This window comes from Semicossyphus pulcher, unplaced genomic scaffold, assembly GCF_022749685.1.
Source record: "Semicossyphus pulcher isolate SPU_LCO1_2020_fin unplaced genomic scaffold, fSemPul1.0.p SCAF_20, whole genome shotgun sequence".
Classification (NCBI taxonomy): domain Eukaryota; kingdom Metazoa; phylum Chordata; class Actinopteri; order Labriformes; family Labridae; genus Semicossyphus; species Semicossyphus pulcher.
In genome coordinates this window covers 10,380,399-10,400,938 of record NW_027211694.1, presented here as the reverse complement: position 1 = coordinate 10,400,938, position 20,540 = coordinate 10,380,399, and the positions used below count along the sequence as shown (strand labels likewise).

General features: G+C 44.4%; 1 protein-coding gene across 5 annotated transcripts in view; it reads right to left on the bottom strand.

The window, feature by feature from the left end:
* The window catches only part of LOC138599323 (ELKS/Rab6-interacting/CAST family member 1-like), a 154,923-nt gene that overhangs the window by 122,583 nt on the left and 11,800 nt on the right, over positions 1–20,540 (bottom strand). For all 5 annotated transcript variants that reach the window (XR_011308717.1, XM_069670927.1, XM_069670928.1 and 2 more), the window contains exons 2-4: positions 19,597–20,396; positions 16,937–17,014; positions 16,625–16,780 (exon numbers count right to left, since the gene is read on the bottom strand). Coding sequence is in view for 4 of the 5 variants with exons in the window: in XM_069670927.1 (XP_069527028.1) it covers positions 16,625–16,780; positions 16,937–17,014; positions 19,597–20,103 (741 nt within the window). In the remaining variant the exon portion in view is untranslated. The remainder of the gene's footprint in view (positions 1–16,624; positions 16,781–16,936; positions 17,015–19,596; positions 20,397–20,540) is intronic.

Below are 20,540 nucleotides of genomic sequence, written 5' to 3'. Positions count from 1 at the left end.
TGCCAGCAGTGATTCCTCTCTCAGACATGCAAACGCTGATCCACCCATATGAAGAAATCGTGCAGGAATTTGCACAAAATCTTGATGGTTTCGCTTTATGCACAATATGAAGTGGATGCATCAGGAGATAAGATAGCTTCAAGACATTTTAACTTACATTTCTGCGTATTTGAAACATTTAGGGTTATTTTTCCACAATGTGAGAATTTGCAGCTTTGTTAACTTTATCCTTTTTATTTTTTTGGACTTATGTGGAGACCAAAAAATATGATTGAAGATACCAAACTGGCCTCTAAAATGTGCTCTTCTGACAACAAGATATTTTATGAAATACATCAGTTGTTCCCGAACTAACAAGCCTAAAATTTATTTCTAAAGCATTCTAATATTTAGAGTTTATTTTGTTTCAATGTCTTATTTTCAATATACACACTAACATTGCATCCAAATATGTATACCACACACCAGTGGTCTCCAACAGGTAGCTCGCAGCCTGGATTTTAGTAGCTCGCCACAGACTCTGACCAAAAAGTCTGACGACAACGAATGCACCTTGAAAGCCTCTTACTACTTCAATTCAATCATACACACTGATGTCCCGCCCCCTCCAATACAAAAAAACAGGATAGGCCGATCAGCTGTCAATAAGAAACGGTGATGCTCCTGGCAAGTTCGTCAACTGAATCTGACCAATCACAGCCGACTCCATCGACAGGTCGGGTCTGACATGTTGTACGCTAGCTGAGCTAAAGTGAGGAGTTCGGTGCTGTTAGCCAGATTTATGAAGGTGGCCACGCCAAGAAGAAGCAGAAAACATACTATTTCCACGGGGAGTGGAAAGTGAAGGACAAGTGTGTGTGTGCCTCATCTGCGGTACCAGCGTTTTAGTCGATAAATGAATCAACATGGGGCGCCACCAGCAATTACAGTGAGCAAGTAATCTTTGCCACTTTAATTTTTTCACAGTAGCTCTCAGACGAAAAAAGTTTGGAGACCCCTGCCATAGACTGTATAAAAAGATGGACGACATGACAGCTCCCTAAGAGTGAAGCCAGAACGTTTCGAGCGCCCCCTGCTGACTGGCTGCAGTAAAGGTCACAAAGCCCGCCTCATCCATGTTTTTTATTTATTTTTCTGACAAGTTTAATTTGATGCTATCAAAAGGATGATTGACAGCTCTGTTGACAAATACGGCTCCTGCAGCTGATCTGTTCCCGATCAGCAGAGTGAAGGAGGAACGGCGAGAGGAGACGTATTTGAAACAATCACTACAGTCATTGAAGTTTTCATATCTGTGGACGTCTGCTTCAGACCAACACAAGAAGCTGTTCTGCTGTTAAACAGGCCGACGTGCGGGATCTTTGACGCTTTTTCCGGTAAGTTAAATGTGTTTTTTGTTTTTTGATCAATAATGGAAGGAAGTTACTGGTTGAAGCCATAGTTAAAGATATAAATAACACAGCTGTATGTGTGCCAAACGGATAGATGTAGAGTGACAGCACAGTGAAGCACATTAATGCTCATAACACTAATATATACATATAGTGTATTTCATGGGCTATTTTTACATTAAAGAGCACGAATGCATGCCAACATGCGTCATTATGTCCTGTAATGAGTCAGGAAACACACAAACATCAAACATCCAGAAGTATGTCAGAGTTAGAAATCACACACACACACACACACACAGTCTCAAGAATCTGCTCACAGAAACAGAACATTTGTTTCTGCATGAGGGAAAGCTAATACAATATGAATACACACACACACACACAGCTTCAAAGGGTTACATATAAAGAATTCAACATCACTCACACACACAGGGGCTTGGGCCAGAACTCCTCACAACACACACACACACACACACACACACACACACACACAGCTGGAATGTGGAGCAGAGAAATGCCAGACCACAGGAGAGAGGCAAGGAGAGGAGGGAGTGAAATATAAAAAGGAAGCAAGCAGGAGGAAAGAAAAACAAGAGCAGCAGATAAGGAGACGGCAGCGAGGAAAGTTTGAGAAAACATGTTAAATGTGTCGACGAGGAAGAAGAAGGAGGAGACTGAGAAGTTTTTCTTCTACGTTTCTGCTGAGTCGTCTTTTGGCTCCTTCACCTTTGACCCCATCATGCACTTCCTGACGCACGAAAGGGTGGGTCAAGAGTCAAAATCAGAGGCAGGAATGCAAATGCACGTGCGTCCAGAAGCATGCACACACTCGTGAACACACACAAGCGTTTACATCAGTAGGTTAGACAGCAAACACAGCGAGGAAGGAGAGTAGTCTGTGCACTGTACGAGCAGGACTTTTTGTTCCCTCTCACAACTTTACACTTGCAAATTACAGCATTAGGACAACTCTGGTCGACAAATAAATAAAAGCGCACACAGGATGCGACAACTTCCTCCGACAAGCTGTTATTAAGAAGCTTCATTAGCATCCATCTGTACTTCTGTCTGATTCAGATCAGGGCTGCTGGCTACATTTGGTTGTGCCTGTGTTTTCAGATGTACTGATACTGAAACAAAAGTACCCACAACAAAACATCATTGGTATGATCATGATTAAAACACCACTATCAGCGTGTGTTGCGTTATCGTTTTCACCCTTTGAATATCTAAGCGGCACAAAGCTGGGTTGGAAGCATATGTGAGATGCAACGTGACCCTTTTCTACATTGGGTTGTTCATCATGCTAGAGAGCTGTGGTTGGAGGTGAACATACTGGATGTGTTGCTGCATATTTAGGAGCTAAAAACTAGTAACAAAATAATAAAATTAAAGTAATTGAGATATTTTTCAGGCTTTTTTGTGACACTGTGAGCTACACACGCTCCAATAGAGCCATCTATTGGCTGAGCAAGCTGTTTGTCTTCTGACATCACTTACAGTCAATTTCCATGTCAGGATGCAAAAATGAAAGGTTTAAGAATTAAATGAAATAAAAAGAATGAATGTACACATTAAGTGTTACACTGAAGCTGTTTTATTTGTTATTTCGGGTGCTGCGCTTTTTAAAACCACTGATAAGAGATTATTATCTCTGATAAACACTGACTCACATTTGTTGCACTCTGATTGGTGGAAAGTTAGAGGCACCAGGAAGTGTCTAAGTGAACAGCTAACAGTTTTGAACCTGGATAAAGTATGACAAGAAGACATTGAGTATTGGATTTGTTATTATAGATTCACTGTGTAGAGTCTCATTAAAGACCCCCTTCCAGTGAACACCAAGTGTTTAACCTTGTAAACATCTCCATGTGGTGGTTTATCATGCGCTACAAGACATATCAAGGACAACATGAGCAGTCATCTCCATGGCTGGGCCTGTCTGCTTTTAAACTGCAGTGTACCAAGGACAGGCTGAACAACACGTTTTCAGATTGGCAGGTTTGAGACGTCACAAACCTAAGGAGCTAATCCCGTTAATGGCATATTATTATGTGCAACCTACGGCAACCACTTTGGCGATGCATGAGCCAGCTGTAACCATCATTGTCATTTTTGCAAACTCACTACTGACTGCTAACGTAAACTTTACTGCTAATTACTACATTTCAAGCTAGCTACGTTTCAACAAGTTGCCACTAATCGATGGCAGAGACGTGTTTTGTTTTCACAACGGAGGGGGCAGTTGGAAATGTGAAAAGTGGGCGGGGACTATGCAGATTGGGGAATTTTTAAAGAGGGAGAAGGAGGAGAACGGAACGGGTCAGCTGTCTGCTTCACAGCAAAAGGGAAATCTAAGTCTCTAGCATGTAGTGTTCTGGATATCTTAAAGGCACAGTAAACTAAAAAATATTTGCTGTAAACGCCCGTGGGGGAATTAGGGTGACAGGTCAAATTGGCGCAAATTGGCGAAGATTGGCCGAAATTGCAAGGTCGAAAAAAATTGCGGGGATTGGCTGAATTTGCGTGAATTTGCCTAATCGCAACTTCCTTGAGGTACTGATACAATAAAGTTAATCATCCTCTGTCATCTAATAAGCAGTCTCTATAGATCCGAGAGGAAAGCAAGGCAAGAAGAGGAATTCGTTTGTTAATACGGCGACAATTCTTCCATCCGTTCGTCATCCATCCTCCCTCAGGCCCCAGCTCATCTGTCGTTCAATATTAACCATCTCTCCTTTAATATTCCTCCGTCTTATCCCTCGCTTAGTCCGGGTGAGTCACACCCCCCCCCCCCCCCTCGCAAACAGACACAAACACGCTCGGACACACACATAGAGCTCAGGATAATATAAGTACCGGTGATCATGCTGTGTGTGTGTGTTTGAAAGCATCGCCCACTCAGACATCAGACAACAAGCAGATTAACACACTCGCTCTTATTTCTCCGAGGACGGAGAACACAATAAAGACGAGGAAATAGAATAAAACGGAAACAAGAATCAAAATTCCCCAAAGATGGAGAGAAAGAAGTATCGGATGATTGTGTATAAAAATAAAAGAGGAAGAGGCGAGAGATTAAATGAGGGGAAAATAGCCGAGAGGGGAGAGAAATGTTGACCTTAATCAGTCAGTTTGAGGAGCAACATCAGGGTCAGAAGTGGGTTTAAAGGAGGAGAAACGCCGCAGCTTTCAAACGTATTTAACAGAAAGCACATTACAGATGTAAAGCACGTGAATGGACGGGTAGATTGGCGAGCGTGTGGATGGATTTTAGAGAGAAGGAAGAAGAAGGGGGAGCGACTGCGCTGTAATTCTGTTCATTCCTCAGTAACTCTTCCCAAACCGCCTCCTTATAAGGACAGACATGGCTACCACAGGCCTCCACACACACACACACACGCAGAGGAAGAAGAGAAAGTGAGAGAGAGGGAGAGCTTACGAAATCACAGCCTTGTAGGAAAAGATTGAAATGTGACCGTTTCTTTCCCTTTCAGTGTCAAGCCTCTCTCTCTTTCCACTGTAAAACAGAGCTTTCTCTCTCTCTCTCTCTCTCTGCATTAAAGTTAAAGTTTTATAAGACACCCGAGAGCTGAAGTCTCCTCCTTCCTTCTCTCCTCTCTTTCTCGGTTAAATCCCTCCATAAATCTCCTCCTTGCTCTTTCTAGTCCGCTCATTCTCCTCCCTCCCTTCCTAGTGTCCATCTGCTTTTTTCCTCCCCTGCTATCACTCCCTGTTTACCTTACCTTACCCACCCCTCTGCTTCTCCATCCCTCTCTCTCTCTCCTATCCCTCCATCCGGACTGAGTAAACACACAGGTTTGAGGACCATCTGTCACCGATGAGCACTCGTGTGTAAGAAAACAAAAACACCTTCGAAAAGTCCCGATTAATACGTCGTTTTTAAGGCTTTTTTTTAACGTCTAGCTTTGGCATTTAAATCTCTAAAGGCGGGCAGTGAGAGTGGCACACATGTACATTAACTCAGACGCACACACGTACAGTATGCTGACATAAGCGCGGGGAGGAATAATGACTCATGGGTTGACATGGTGCAGGCTGGAGGAAGACGAGGTGGGCACAGCGAGGCAGAGAGATGATTGTATCATGTATTAAAGATGTGTTTGATGAAATGGTCTCTTCAAACCGTGCTGACCCTGCAGGCTGTCATTTCCACCATCACATTCTTCACACATTTACACTCGCAGTTCGGCTCGGTCCGGCTTCAGCTCCTCCGCTGCTTTATAAAGGAGAAAAATCATGCAGGTGGAGTCTGCTGTGTCAGATGTTAACTTTCATGGAGGATGGGATCAAGAGTTTACTTTAAGTCTCCGTCTGGTGGAGACAAATCATCCGTGCTTTTGGTTTTGGTAAGAAGAGGTGTGGGAAAGAAAACCTTGAAGGTTGCAAGTTTAAAGGAGCAGTTCGCCCATGGAAAAAGCCACTGTAATCCATAGAAGCAATAATATTTGAAATTGGCACCATAGCTGTGGAGAAAGTTGTACAAACAGCTTGTGGTTTCGCCCAGTCAACATTCCTACAACACCCAGCATGCATTGCGCCCCTCCCTCTGAAAGGAACGGCCCAGCGAGAGAAGCTGGAGCGAAATACTACCGTTTCGCTGCAGGCAAACGCTCAGAGCGGTACAGAATCTGAAATACGATGAGAATATACCGGTGGATCGTCTAAAAAATATTCAGGTCTGCAGTCTACATTTCAAACCTGATGATTTTGAACGAGACATGACATCAGAGGCGGGCGTCCTAGATTGAGGAAGTGTAGTTTAGCGAGCTCCCTGACGACGTAAAACGTGTCGTCTGGTGGAGGTTTTCCAGGGCCCATTGGAGAAGCGGATAGCATCCTCCAAAGGCACAGAGCCAAATCACATTTTTTCCTACCATAATGGCATTAGCTCCCCATAATAGCACGATAGCACTGAGGTTGAAAATCGAAGAACTGGCCCTTTAAAAAGGAGAACACTCTCAGGAGAAAAAGTCTGCTGTCTCAGATTATTTCAGTCTGCACAAGCTGTCATGTTACCCAACATTTCAAGGAGGATGGGATCAAGAGTTTTCTTTGAGTCTCTGTCGGGTGGAGACAAATCATCCGTGCTTTAGGGTTTGGTAAGTTGGGAACATGTGGGAAAGAAAACCTTGAAGGCTGCAAGTTAAAATCTGTGGGAAAAAAGCCAGAATAACTGCGTCTTCATTTTGTAATTTGGGCATTTATTTGCATCTATAATAAGAAAATATTACTCGTCAGGATGATTGCCGAGAATGGGGAAAAATACATCGCTAAAAAGTAATCAGACGGGAGGAGACAAACAAACAGACGATGGCGCAGATTTTCAGATTAGTGAAATGATTTGCAGTGCAAGACAAAAGGAAAACATAATTACCCAAACGAACGTTCACCACAGTTTATATGCGTCCTGATTCATCATTTAGCTGCTACACAGTTTCCATGTGCACCGAGGGAGCATCACATACATATCAGGTGGGCTCACTACTGCTGTTACCTCCATATAAAGTGCCTGAGATTATCACTGCTAACCTACTAGTCTAACCATCTTACAATAATGTTTTATTGCATTGTTGGACTATTTAGAGATGTGCGTGCTCCTAGATGCCAGTTCAGTCAGACAAAGACTGATGAGATAATATCTTACACCCCCCCAGCCGGAGCCTGCAGGTGGATGCTGACGTGGAGGTGGGGCTGAAAGTATGAGCGCAGCAGTGGCGGCAATGACAGAGCACTGGGAGAGACCAGAAATCTAGGCCGCCAAATTGGGAGGAAGTGTTTTGGGGAGTGACGCATGTCAAGTGTGAAATCAAGTGGCCTGTCTGAAGTAGCTCGCAGGCGTCGCTCCATTTATTACCTTCAGAGGTACAGTGTTAGAAAGACATAGAAGAATAAGAGCCACATTCTATAAACCGGATATATGATCATTTTGGTTTAGCATCCACATCTTCTTATCAGATGTTGGCGTGAATGACACGCACAACACATTCTCCCAATGAGCATGTCAGCTGACTCATTTCATCAAAGAAAAGAGGAGAGACAGCGGAGTTAGTGGAGTTTTAGATCTGCAGCTGAGGAGCGTGACTCCTGAGGAATGCCCCAACTGTTTGTAGAATCCTTCCCCCTCCCCTTCCTCTGCCTCGTCCGTAGCTCCCGTCCGAGAGCTTCACAAAACCGAGTTTCTCTTTTTAACCCAGCAAATTCACATAAATAGGACTGATAATAAAACTCTGAGTTTGATCAAATCCTCTGTGATTTCCTTTCCTCCTTTCCTTCAACCTGCTCTGGTTAACACTCAGATAAATGTTTCCTAGAAAGAGAAATAACACGACAATGTGCAGTCATCCTTCCTCCTTTCTCATCCATCACTTCCATCAGCCTCCATCAGTCCAGCTCAATCCCTGCCGTCCTCTACCTCGCCTCCTTCTTCCCCACTCTTCTAATTCCTCTCCGTCTTCCCCTCTCCGTTTAACACATCTCAATCCATCTCGGTGATCCATCCCCGCCCCCTCGCTCTCACTTTTTTTCTCCCTCGTCCATACAGGGATTGCCGGGCGAAGCGTTTTGTCACAGCCAGCTGGCACAGAAACTCTTGCTTGCATTTTTTCTTATACAGTAAATGAAAATCTCACACCGGAAACACTTGGCACCGTCCTTTTTTTTATTGGATCGAACCAATCTGCAGCCACGAGGACGAGCCCAACGCCAAGTTTGAGTAATGAAATTAGAAAAGCATCGGTTTAAATCAGGTGTAATAACTTTAAGTGCTGAGCGGTGATTATAATTCTTTACTCAGTCAGCACACATGCTGCTCCGAGGTGCACTTACAGTATATCTATATCCTTCCCAGTGTGTCAAAACACGGAAAATAGAGTCCAAGTTTTGTGCTGGAGATACTTTAGGTTGCTGTCAGTAACCAGAACCACAAATATACATCGTAACACTGAGATCTGTGAGGTTTTTTTTGTGCGTTTCCGCTCAGTTTCCACGAGGAAATCTACAAACACCTCCCCCGGTTGAAGAGTCCCCATCTCTTGTGTTTGTGAGGGAGAAGCGAGAAAGGCAATGTGAGACAAGTAGGTATACATACTCAGAGGCTACAGTACACGATGCGGCAGCCCTCGACCCTTTGCCAGGTGTCATCCACACTCTCTCTTCCCCTGTTTCAGACATTATCCACTGTCCTCTTCCTCTCAATAATAAAAACGAAATGACATCACATAATAGCCAAAGGTTAACAGCAGGACCTAGCCAACTTTCACTACCAGAGACAGATGCTTTTTAGTCAGTGTTTTTTCTCCTAAAAGTTGCCAAAGACACTTCCTACTGCCACGTAATTGTTCTTTGATCTCATGGCTTCGCTGTGTGGGACGCAGTTTGGGACATTCCTCTTTTATTTTGAAAACCTAGCGTGATGCAGTGAAGGATCTGTGTCGTTTTCAGACTTCGGATGTCGATTATGGAGAGAGAATTGAGCTGGATCATATATTCTTAATGGAATTTGAAAACATTTTAATAGCTTGGCATCATTAAAGCTATTTACTGGAGATGTTTGGTTTTAGGGGAGTAGTTATTTCCAAAAATTTGAGTGCTAAAAAAGTTCCAAATGCCACATACACCCATCAGCCGTAACATTATGACCACCTGCGCCAAAACAGCCCTGACCCGTCGAGGCATGGACTCCACTAGACCTCTGAAGGTGTGCTGAGGTATCAGGCACCAAGACGTCAGCAGCAGATCCTTTAAGTGCTGTAAGTTGCGAGGTGGGGCCTCCATGGATCGGACCACAGATGCAACACCTTGAACTCGTTGTCGTGTTCCTCAAACCATTCCTGAGACATGTTTGCAGTGTGGCAGGGCGCGTTATCCTGCTGAAAGAGGCCACTGCCATTAGGGAATACCGTTTCCATGAAGGGGTGTACTTGGTCCTGTTCCTCCCTCGGGCCGCTTTTGGTAGAGGTCCTGACCCATGCAGACCGGGAACATCCCGCAAGAGCTGCAGTTGTGGAGATGCTCTGATCAAGTCGTCCAGCCGTCACAATTTGTCACTCGCATCATTTTTCCACTTCAACTTCGAGGACAAAATGTTCACTTGCTGCCGGACATATCCCACCCACTACCAGGTGCCATTGTAATGAGATAATGAAAACAGTTTTGGTGATAAAGCTGTTAGTTTGGATTGAATTGGATTCTTCTAAGTGAATAAATGTCTTTGGAGTGATTCTTTAACTCGCGTCAGATGGTTTAAACATTTCCACCATCTCCTCAAGCCCCGCAGATTTACACATAAACCCGAAGGCCTGATTCGCTGCCATGTTCATAGAGTGGAAAATATCATAAGTGCCAGTCAGTGTCTCCCTCTCTCTGGCTCTCTAACTTCAACGCTGGGAGCAAAGACGAGAAAAAAAGAAGGATGGAGGAGTAAAGGAAGAGAAGATCCCTCCATTCTTGTCTCATCTCTCTATTTCAGTCATCCTTCTCTGGACCTGAAGAGCGGCACCAAGGTGTAACAGGAACTGTGTTTACCTGCCTGTTTGGATTAAGCTCCTTGAAAACACACACAGAGACACACACAGAGGGAAACAGCCGATGAACCGCCAGACCTTTCCCTCCTCTGTCCTCTGTAGCTAGCTTCTTATTCCTACCAGAAAAAACAGGACCTGGCTAAAGAAAGACCAATGTAGGTAAAATCTATGAACAAACAGTCCTTTACAAAAACACTGATATGATCTTTAAGGCATAATGAGCAAGATTTACAAACAATCTATAGACTTTTATGTCCTGTATAAAACCCCTTAGGCTTTTCCACATTTTACAGCATAAGGGCCTGTGTCCACTAACAGCGTTTTTTTGTGCTGGCAGCGCCCACAACCTCATTTTCAGAGTGCTTCTCACCAGCGCATACTGTTGCTAGGTTACGAAAGTTGTCTTGCGGCACTTCCGCTTCCCTTGTTGGTGACCGTTAAGGCCATTTTAAATCGCTCTGTATGCTAAATATTAGCTTTTATTCAAGGAAATTTTACCAGGAAAACATAAGAACAATGAAAAGGAATCGTGTCCTGGCGTTAGCAGCAGCTCTACACCTGGAAATTGAGATTGTAGGTCACTGTGCTGAGGACGCTGAACAATTTTCCAACGCAAAGTATGAACAGTAAAGGAGCAATTCGCCCCTGGAAAAAGCCACTGTCAGTCAAATCTGGTGTTCTCTGTAATCGACAGAAGCAATAATATTTAAAATTGGCCCTGTAGCTGTGGAGAAAGTTGCATAAACAGCTCGTGGTTTCACCCATTCTACATTCCTACAACACCCAGAGTGCATTGCACCCCTCGTTCTGAAAGGAATGGCCCAGCGAGACTACCGTTTCGCTGCAGGCAACGGCTCAGAGCGGTACAGAATCAGAAATGCGACAAGAATATACCGGTGGATCGTCTAAAAAACTTTCACGTCTGCAGTCTACATTTCAAACCTGACAATTTTGAATGAGACATGACATCGGAGGCGGGCGTCCTAGATTGAGGAAGTGTAGTTTAGCTCCCTGGCCTACGCAGATGTCGCGTATTACGTAGTCTGGCTTAGGTTTTCTAGGGCCCATTGGAGAAGCGGATAGGGCCCATAATGGCATTAGCTCCCCATAATAGCATGATAGCACTGAGGTTGAAAATCTGCGAACTGGCCCTTTAAGGCGATTGGTTGTAGCTAATCTTATCTAGAGGTTTCATATTAAAGCACTCAAAGCTTTTCATTATTTTTATTGCAAATTAATTTGAAAACCTTGCATTACCTCACCCCACTTCAAGATAATGGCCTATTTTGTGTTTGTCGACTACTTAAAACCTCATAAAATCCATATTAATTCGCAGTTCTAACATGGCAACATATGGAAAAGTCCAAGGGGTCGATATTTTGCGGGCAAACACTCTAACCTTTGCGTTTACTTTCTTATTTTGGTGTGTTCGGGACATTTTTGTGTGAGGTGGTGTGTAACCCGCAGCCCATAACAGCTTGAAGAGTGTGATTATGGGAGTCTGTAAAAGCAGCAGAATGCCAGATCGCTCGCATTCATCCAAGAGGAAGTGACTGGTGTTGTTGGGAATGTCGTCTCTACAAACTACATTGTGCCTTAAATGATCAGGTATAACTCTGTTCAACACCAAACCTCATTGAGATTCATGTATTTTAAAGGAGGAGAAGAGTTTTCTTTCTGTATAGCAGACACACACACACACCTCTATTCTTAACCAGCACCATGAGTATTAGGTTGAATAATTGAAGGGAATGAAAACAGTGCAGCAGTAAAAGTGCAACAACCACTGGCTGCTGCACTTTCTCTGCAGACAAACACAACTTCTGACATCACAGCACTGCTGAGTACTTCCATAAAACACGCACAAATTGTTGCAGGCAAACAAAAAGACACGCTTGATAAAAAGAGGAATGCATGCACAGAAACATGCATGCATTTCTGCCTCAATGTGCACAAACTGTATGCTCACTAATAGGCATGTGCACATACCAATACACACTTGCAGGCGATGGGGCAATTTGCGCCTCCACTGACACGCACACTTGTGTAAAAAAGGCCCAATTGTCCTGACACACACATAAAGGCTGCCAACAAACACGCAAGGGCACAGATTCCCTCCTGGTACTGTGTGTCTCTTTTTATCACAAACACAGCTGGCACCAAAAAAAAAAAAAATTGAATGAGGCACGCACATGCAAAGAAACACGCTACATGCATGTGTGTATGTTGGCTCAAACACACCTGAAACAAGTACGAGACTGCTGAAAAGCTGCCCCTTTTTAAACACTCGCTCCCTCTCTTTCACACACACACACACACACACGTCGGTGCTGCTGACGTCACACGGCTCGCCTGGAGTACAGTAGATGATAGATTGAATAAGCAGCCCCAGAAACGGACGGACAGAGTGGTTATTGTTCGGGTGGTGAGATTCGGTGCCGGGGCAAACCGGGGAAAAAAAGAGAGCAAGATGCACACACTTTATGGTTATGAAGGAAAACACAACAATCAGCGTGTGGAGCTTAGCATGCATAAATTACACCGTATTGGTTAGATTTAAGACGTGTAAGCATTTAGCATTAAAGTCCTTTTTGTTAGTTGCAGGAGAGTAAGCTAACAGATGTTAGCTTACATTTTAGCCTTCTGCTGAGGGGTGCATATACACAAATGCAAAGTGAGCGCTGTATAAAGGAGGGTAGAAGAAGAAAGTTTTCCCCTCGCATTCCCGACATTCCTTCATCTTTTCCTTTTTTTCTGCGTGAAAAATTAGGCGAACACACTCACACACAAAAACTGACAAAGGAGACGTCGAAAACTGACTATTAGGCTAAACAATACGGCGGGCATCCTTGTTCACATCAATAGATCTGTCAGACAAGGGTGTGTCCGTTCTACTCAATCCAATTCTGTGGCAAAAACTGATCCGCAGGCACAGATGGAGAGCGAGGAGAGGGGAAGGAGGGAAGGAGGGAGTCGGAAAGTGGGAGTGAAATGTTGACGCAGAGAAAAAAAGAGGAGGAAGTGATGGAGAGTGTGGTGACAAACGAGGAGACGCTGCGGTTGGGGGGAAATTAGCGCGCGTGGGGAAGAGAAAGCAAGTGGCAGAACGCAGGGAGAGAATAATCCTTAAAAGCTCCCATCTAATCTCACTGCAGACAATCTTTCTCACAAACACATTTTTCTTTTCTATCTTTTAGTAAGAAGCGTCACACACCCACCATGGTTAACAGGAACACCGAGAATTTGTCACTTTACAGTATTTTTACTGGTCTCACTTCCTTCACAAACAGCCTGCTCGACGTTAAAGCTGCACTTATAGGTGTTTTTAAATTAACCTTGGATCAAATATCTGTTTTTCAATCAATGTGTCAATCAATCAATCAGTGTCATGGATGTATAAGAAGCCTTATATGGCCATAGAAGTTAGTGGAGACTAAAGCAGTGCTTAGCTTAGAGTAGGGCTGCACAATTATTATACACGATCTTGGCATCCCACGATTTAATAAACGTGATTGACGGCGATATTGATGTTTAAAATGCTCCGCCCATAGAAAACTCTCCTCCATATCAAATCAAGCGCTACCTTAACTAACAGTCACTCCCCCAGGCGGCGATCATTTTGGGAAGAGCTGGCATGGCATGTCATGAGCGCCTACCTTGCAACGGCCGTTTAGAGTGGAAGAGTAAACAACAGAGACAGAACTGGAGAAACAAAAGTCACATGACTGGAGCAGAAGACGGAGAGATGGTCCCCTGAGACGACTCGTCATCCGCTGTTTGGAGGTTAGAGGATGTTAAGCAAGAAAAAAATTATATGCAAAGAGTGCATGAAACTTGTGTCTGTGCTGCAAAGCAACACAACTAAGCTGTTCAACCAGCTGAAAAAACACCACAAAGTGCAGTATGATGAGTGTATGAAGGCCAAGAGGAACATGGCTATTCCCCGTCCTCTTCCAGCGTAAAGTCAAGACATCCAAAACAGCGATGCTGCACAGCACCACACCCTATCCACCCAACTCCCAAAGACACACTGACATGACCAAAGATGCACCAAATTCAGGTAAAGAACCCTAACTTTAAAGATGCCCTCTAGTGAAAACCAAGTGTTTAACCGTGTAAACATCTCCATGTGGTGTTCTTCATGTGCTACAAGACATATCAGGGACAACATAAGCAGTCATCTCCACGGCTGGGCCTGCCTGCTTTTAAACTGCAGTGTACCAAGGACAGGCTGAACAACACGTTTTAATATTGGCAGGTTTGAGACGTCACAAACCTAAGGAGCCAATCCCGTTAACGGACGGGGTGACGCTATGCATATCATTATGTGCAACCTATGGCAACCACTTCGGCAATGCCAAGCCAGCTGTAAACTCACTACTGACTACTAACGTTAACATCATACTACTAATTACTACATTTAAAGCTAGCTAAGTTTCAACAAGTTGCCACTTAACGATGGCAGAGACATGTTTTGTTTTTGCGATGGAGGGGGCGGGGCCTATGCAGATTCAGGAATTTTAAAACAGGGAGAAGGAGGAGATGCCTTGGGAGAATTTTTACAAGGTAATTAAACGTATTTTGCAGAAAGAACATATCAGACACAATTTATTATTTCAAGCAGAGCATTTTATATACCTTCAAACACAACTGGAGCTGGTATTTAAGTCTTAGTTTAAGGCAAAATTTGCCGGAATGTAGCACAAAATGAAGTGAAAGCGTTACTCTGTTTATTTAAATGTGACAAGTACATTTAACAAGACTAGGTGAATGCCTAGTATTTGGCTGACCGCATCAGATCAATGTGCGCTTTTGTGGGTTTTTTCAATTTCATTTGAAATGCATGAAAACAGATGAGTCTTCACAATGCTGGCGTGACACGTGCGTATCTTGCGTATCTCGCACGACTCACGCGCCGAAAATCGGTCAAAATTCACAGTGAAAATGAATTGTGATGAGTCCTGTTGATCTCTGACAACAATATTAACATCTCTTCCTGTAGTAAAAGTCACAGGCATGGAGAGTAAAGTAGGTCAACACTTCCGGTATGCTTTTTCAAAGTAAAAGCCTGATCTGGAATTCTGCCTCCCCTCGTCTGTATACTATGCTTTTATTTTGAAGTGTTTCCCGGGCCGTTTTTGTTGTTGTTATATTTTTACTTTATGTGGCTCTGAAAGTACCGACACTCAGTCAGTCAGTGACATACACTTACAATATAAAGAAGCAAATTGTTACATTTAAAGTGCTAGAACCTGTATTTAAGTATTTCTCTTAGTGTGGATATCCCACTGTCACTTATGTGGTCCTAACAAGTACAAACAAGTGATTGGGAATGTCTGTCACTCCGGTTTTGAGTCTATGGTGACACATTGTACAAGTAATATGAGAAGAGAGGATTAATGCAGAGCGAGCGCAGACAGGAGGAAGAGATACAGAGAGGGCCTGAGAGTGGGCCGAGCATGAAGGAGGAGGTGAGGAAGGAAAGGAGCAGGGAGGACGGAGGGTGGGGATGAGTTGTGCATTCCTCAGTAGGGGCGTGACACAACGTGCATGTGTGTATCCATTCGCACTCACCGCTGAAACTACTGGGAGGTAACTTAATTGAATTTTTAACACCCAGATGATAACAAAGAGACGAAGAGAGGGAGGAAGGTAGGAGGGAGGAGAGCAGGAGCTGACTCACCCTGTGCCGACAGAAATAGAAGGAGAGAGGGAGAATGAGTAAGAAGAGAGAGAGGAAAAGGGAGCGAGGGAATGTAGGAAAGCCCGAGCAGAGGAGAGAAAACAGAGATTGAAGAGAAGCATAATGAGAGCAGGAAATAAAAAGGGCGACTTGGGTTAAACGGGTGTGATTTGTCTGGAGGAAAGAAAGGGAATGAAAGTGAAGGAGAGAGAGAACATCGTGTATTTCCTGACATTAGAGATCAGAACATATTCTTTCATGTCGCAACGTGTGTATTCAGCACACACACACACACACACTGAAGGAGAGGGAGAGGTGTGACAGCAACTGAGGATTTTTCCAGTACGATGGATCGATCATCTGTTCCTTTGTTCCCGGCTTCGCTTTGAACGCGCAACAAGAGCAGAGATTTACGGATGCGCACACAGGCACGCACGTACTCCACATGTTCACGCACACACCGAACGGGCTGTAAATTTTCTTAGAGAGTGATCACAATCTGAAGCCCCCTCCCTTGGACGTTAAAGAGCACATACAGAGCAACAGTAGTGAGCACAAGATGACAGCGTGTGAAATGAGTCACTGTTAGTAGGCGCGCGGCTTGCCAGCGTTCGTGCGTGCAAGTCATCTCTTGTATAATGTCCCGGCCTCCTGCCAGACTCGCCGCGTCTCGTCCAGATGGCTTCTGAACCAGCAGACAGCTGGGAGTCCCCGACCAGGCGGCCCCGCTTCATCCGTTTACCCGTCCTCAAGGCCGTCTTACAGCAGCGAGACAAATCCACCGCAGCAGGCCAAGGAGTGATCAGGGAATGCCCCACTTTTTGCATGTATTTTTATATTGGATAAAACAGAGGAGGGCAAATGTATCAAAGAGCTCCTGGATTAGCTTCTATAGCGGTTATTGTAACCCAACCGTGTTCAGGATATCGCTGATCTTTCCATCTCTGCAACAAGCATCGTCAGAAAAGACATCTACCCACAGAAACACCTTTCCTTCCTACCTGTGTCTCCTCCTGCACCACTCTGTATTGCTCCTTCCACACGGTCATCTTCGTGGCTTCGTCCTTCCTCAGCGCCCGCTCCTTCTTCAGCTCCGGACTCCAGAACGTCTTAATGGAGTTCATAGAGGAGCTCAGCTTGGACTCTTTAGCCTCCAGCTACAAGAAACATCAAACATTTTTGTCTTATGAACGTTTAGTTCTGTTAATAGGGACATTAAAATCTTTTTTGTGTACTTGTAATATTTATTTTACATTCAGGATGGACAGACAGATGCTATAATTTCTAAAACACATGTTTGTCAGCGTCCTTACCTCTCTGCGCAGTAGTTCATTCTCTCGGAGCACTTCTCGTAACTGCGTCTGCAGGTCTGTCATTGCACCTTCTCTCACCTGGTAACACACACACACAAACACACACGTACAGCGTGTCAAATGTTTGACACTAGGAACGTTATAATTTTCCTGTTTTACATTATATTTTAATTGCAGCTTAAGTACAGGAAACTACTCTCTCTGAAAGTCACTGCTGGTGTAGAAAAATAAACTATAGGTTTTTGTAGTCTTAACTTGTTAAGACTACAATTATGCATGCTTGGAGAAAATCTGATAACAAACAATTGTTTTAAGTTAGGCATGTGTATAAACAGTTTCTACATTTGGCACACGTACCGATAATGAGAAACATTTGTTACATCATAGTATCAGAACCTGTGCAAATGACACAGAAAGACTCCGCCTCATTCTCAAAGCACACACAGAGCAAACGGCGTCCCTGCTCCGGTGCCGTTTGCGAGTATTTTAATGAGTCATTATGCAGACATTTGTGGCAAATTTGGCCCCTTTCTATGTGTGCGAGGCTCGACCCCGGCACACAGGCACACATTTCCACATGTGGAGACGGTCTGGACCCCGTTATTATATGTACGAGCTGCTGTTGCGCGTTCGTTTATAAATGAAGCTACGTTACAGACAGCTGCACCTGTCGAGTCTGGACTTTACAATAAGCTGTTAAAAGAGCTGCCCCCCTCCTCTCCCCGCTCATCATCAATCTCTTCGTGGAGTTGAGATCCGTCAGTGTGGAGTTCAATTACTGCCTTAGAGCTCAGCACTGTGCAGCAGAAGGTAGAGGTGGTGGCAGCTCCTCTCCACAATCAGACACAAAACGAGAGCGAACTGCACGGATCTGTGGGCGTATCATTAGCGCAATTTGCTTTGTGAATCGTACCTTGAGACAGAGCAGATAGCGGGGGCAAATGAAGCTCAATTTATGGTGCTATCAGCAGCTGCAATTCATTCTTAGTGAATTCCCCCCTTAGTATCTTAGACAATATTATTAAGAGTTTACTAAGGTTCAACTTTAACAACAGACTCTGCTTTGATTTCACATTAGCTAAAGCTTGTATGCATCATTATACAGTTCCGCAAGTAAAAAGTAGAGTAGTTAAATTATTAACATTACAAATGTAAGAGTCAAGATGTGCACTAAGAGCATTCCTAAAATAACCAGCACAGCACATTAATGTCATTTGCAGTAGAGGTGGATTCAGAGAGTTATGAAAAATAATTAGAAACAAGTGTAGGAGGGAGATACGGGAGAGGAAGGAGGGATACGAGCGACGAGCTTTGAGGTTCTGACTCATATTGCACAGGGAGTGTGAGGGCAGACTGTACTCTATTTAAACACTATGTATAAAGTGTCTTCAAAAGAAAACACAAACCTTTAAAACAGTTGGATATATTTAGTTAAAGTGCCCAGAATCACTCACACACCCTCCTGAACTGAAGTTTTGATTAGTGTATTTTAGAGGTGCTGGTAGGTCCGAGCTTCATATTGAATGGACGGAGATGAGAGTGGTATCGATCTGCTGATCTAACTCCTCTTGAGAATCGATATACGAGCATTTCCCAGAATGCTGAATTATTCCTTTCTATTTATATTGAAGTAAAATCCAAAAATAAAAACGTTACTTTGTGTTTTAATGCTCTGACAAAGCAGCATCTTATACTGAGCAGGTGTGTCATATAAAGACGCTTGACAGCATGATTATAACACAGGTGTGCTGTGGGCTGACACAATGATAGCCCCTTATAATATATGCATATTTTTAACATAACACATTGTTGCAGGTGTAAGAGAGGCTGGACTTAGACGTTTTTGCAGGTGAAGAAAACAAATGAGTGTTGACATTAGCTGTGTCTCAATTCAGGAGCTGCATCCGTCGAAGGGCTACAGATGATGAGTCATTCACAGCCTGCGCAGACCACTGAGGCCGAACTGAAAAGAGACTGGTCTGGTCTACGGAGGATTTCCTGTTTGCGCCACCAGCTGTTCCCGCCCTTACCCTCGAATCACAAAGCATCGCTCCGGTCTCCTAGCAACAGGTAGCTAGCTGGCTAACTAACTAGCAAGCATAACTAACACCACTTAACCCCTTTCGTGTTTTAACATTTGTATCGCTAGCTTTTTGATTGAGTTGAAACCCCAAAACATTAAGATCTTGTTTGAATTGGCGCGCAATGAATCTCTGGATACGTTTGGCCGAGAAGGATGCACCCGATGGATCCTTCCTGGACCGGGAAAAGGAGGACGCATTTGTCGGTCGCATCTGAAGGAGCCTTCCAAATGGGACCGCCTTCGACGCTGCAGCCCCTGAATTGGGACACAGCTTACATACTGTCTGCAGTTGTGAGGCAAGTTGAATGTACTGCATTGACACAACATCAAAGGCAGCTTTTAGTAGAGAAATGAACATCTAATCGTGTGCAACTCTTCTGGTGGTTGCGCTCTCCCTTAAATCTTGCACCATCTGCAAGAAGACACACCTGTGCAATAACAAAGCAGTTTGTCACAGCAACACCTGTCAGCTATATTATATATCTGAAACAAATACACCTTCTGTATGCATAGAAAAACATAAGTGTTGAGACCCGAAAAAACTTCCAGAAAAGAAGAAGACACTGAATCGCCTCACCTGTCTCATGGAGTGAGGGACAGTAGCCGCCTGTGGAGGCTGGTTTGGCATGTCCCCACCGAATGCGATGGCATCACTGGGCATGAGCGCCCCACCGACTCCCCCTCCCCCTCCGGAGTTTATATTAGGGCTGCTCCCCATGATGGCCGCCCTGACCCCATACGGGACCCTGGCTCCAGCCCTGCCGAGAGTCATGGTGTTTTTGGGCAGCGCGGGATTCAACCCGCTGCCCAGGCTCCCGATGCCCACCGGGTCATCAATTGTGTCGGCGAAGTACATGGGGCCGCCTGTCGCGTAGGCCGCATTGAGAGACTGAATGTTCTCCATGGACAGGGTTTTACCGGAGCCGGTGAGTCCGCCGGTGGAGCTGTTGCTGCTGTTTCGGCGGTGTCCAAGGCGTGGGGAGCGAGGGAGGCGGGGGGAGCGGCCGGGACTCCCAGACATTGACCCGTTTCCATTGGATCCAACGACGTCCAGCTTTGAGACGGAGCGGGAGCTGCCGTACATGGTGAGGGAATGTGTGTGTGTACTGCAGAGCCAAAAGAGTGTCCTGATTCAGATGAATAAATCAAAAGTCCCAAAAAAATCTGGAATCCTGTAACAGCTGAAAAAACAAACTCCTTCACTGTAGTCCGTCCTGACTTGAAATGTCCTGATGAAATGTTGACATAGCTGTGATTAGAGCCTTTCCAGCACCCTCACTGTAATCACTGGGCTTTGTTAGAAAGCAGAAATCAATAGGGCATCCCTTCAGATAACGGCAGACAGATAATCCACAAGGCCAGGGATGATGGGATCACCTAAAAAGAAAAGATCAAGAGATGAGGACTTAGCAATCAGTGCAATAACGATAAACAGCACTTAAGGTACAAAGGAATTTAACGGGTTTGATTAACCTACTTTTTAGCAATACACTGGTTTCGTCTTATAAGTACACGATTTTC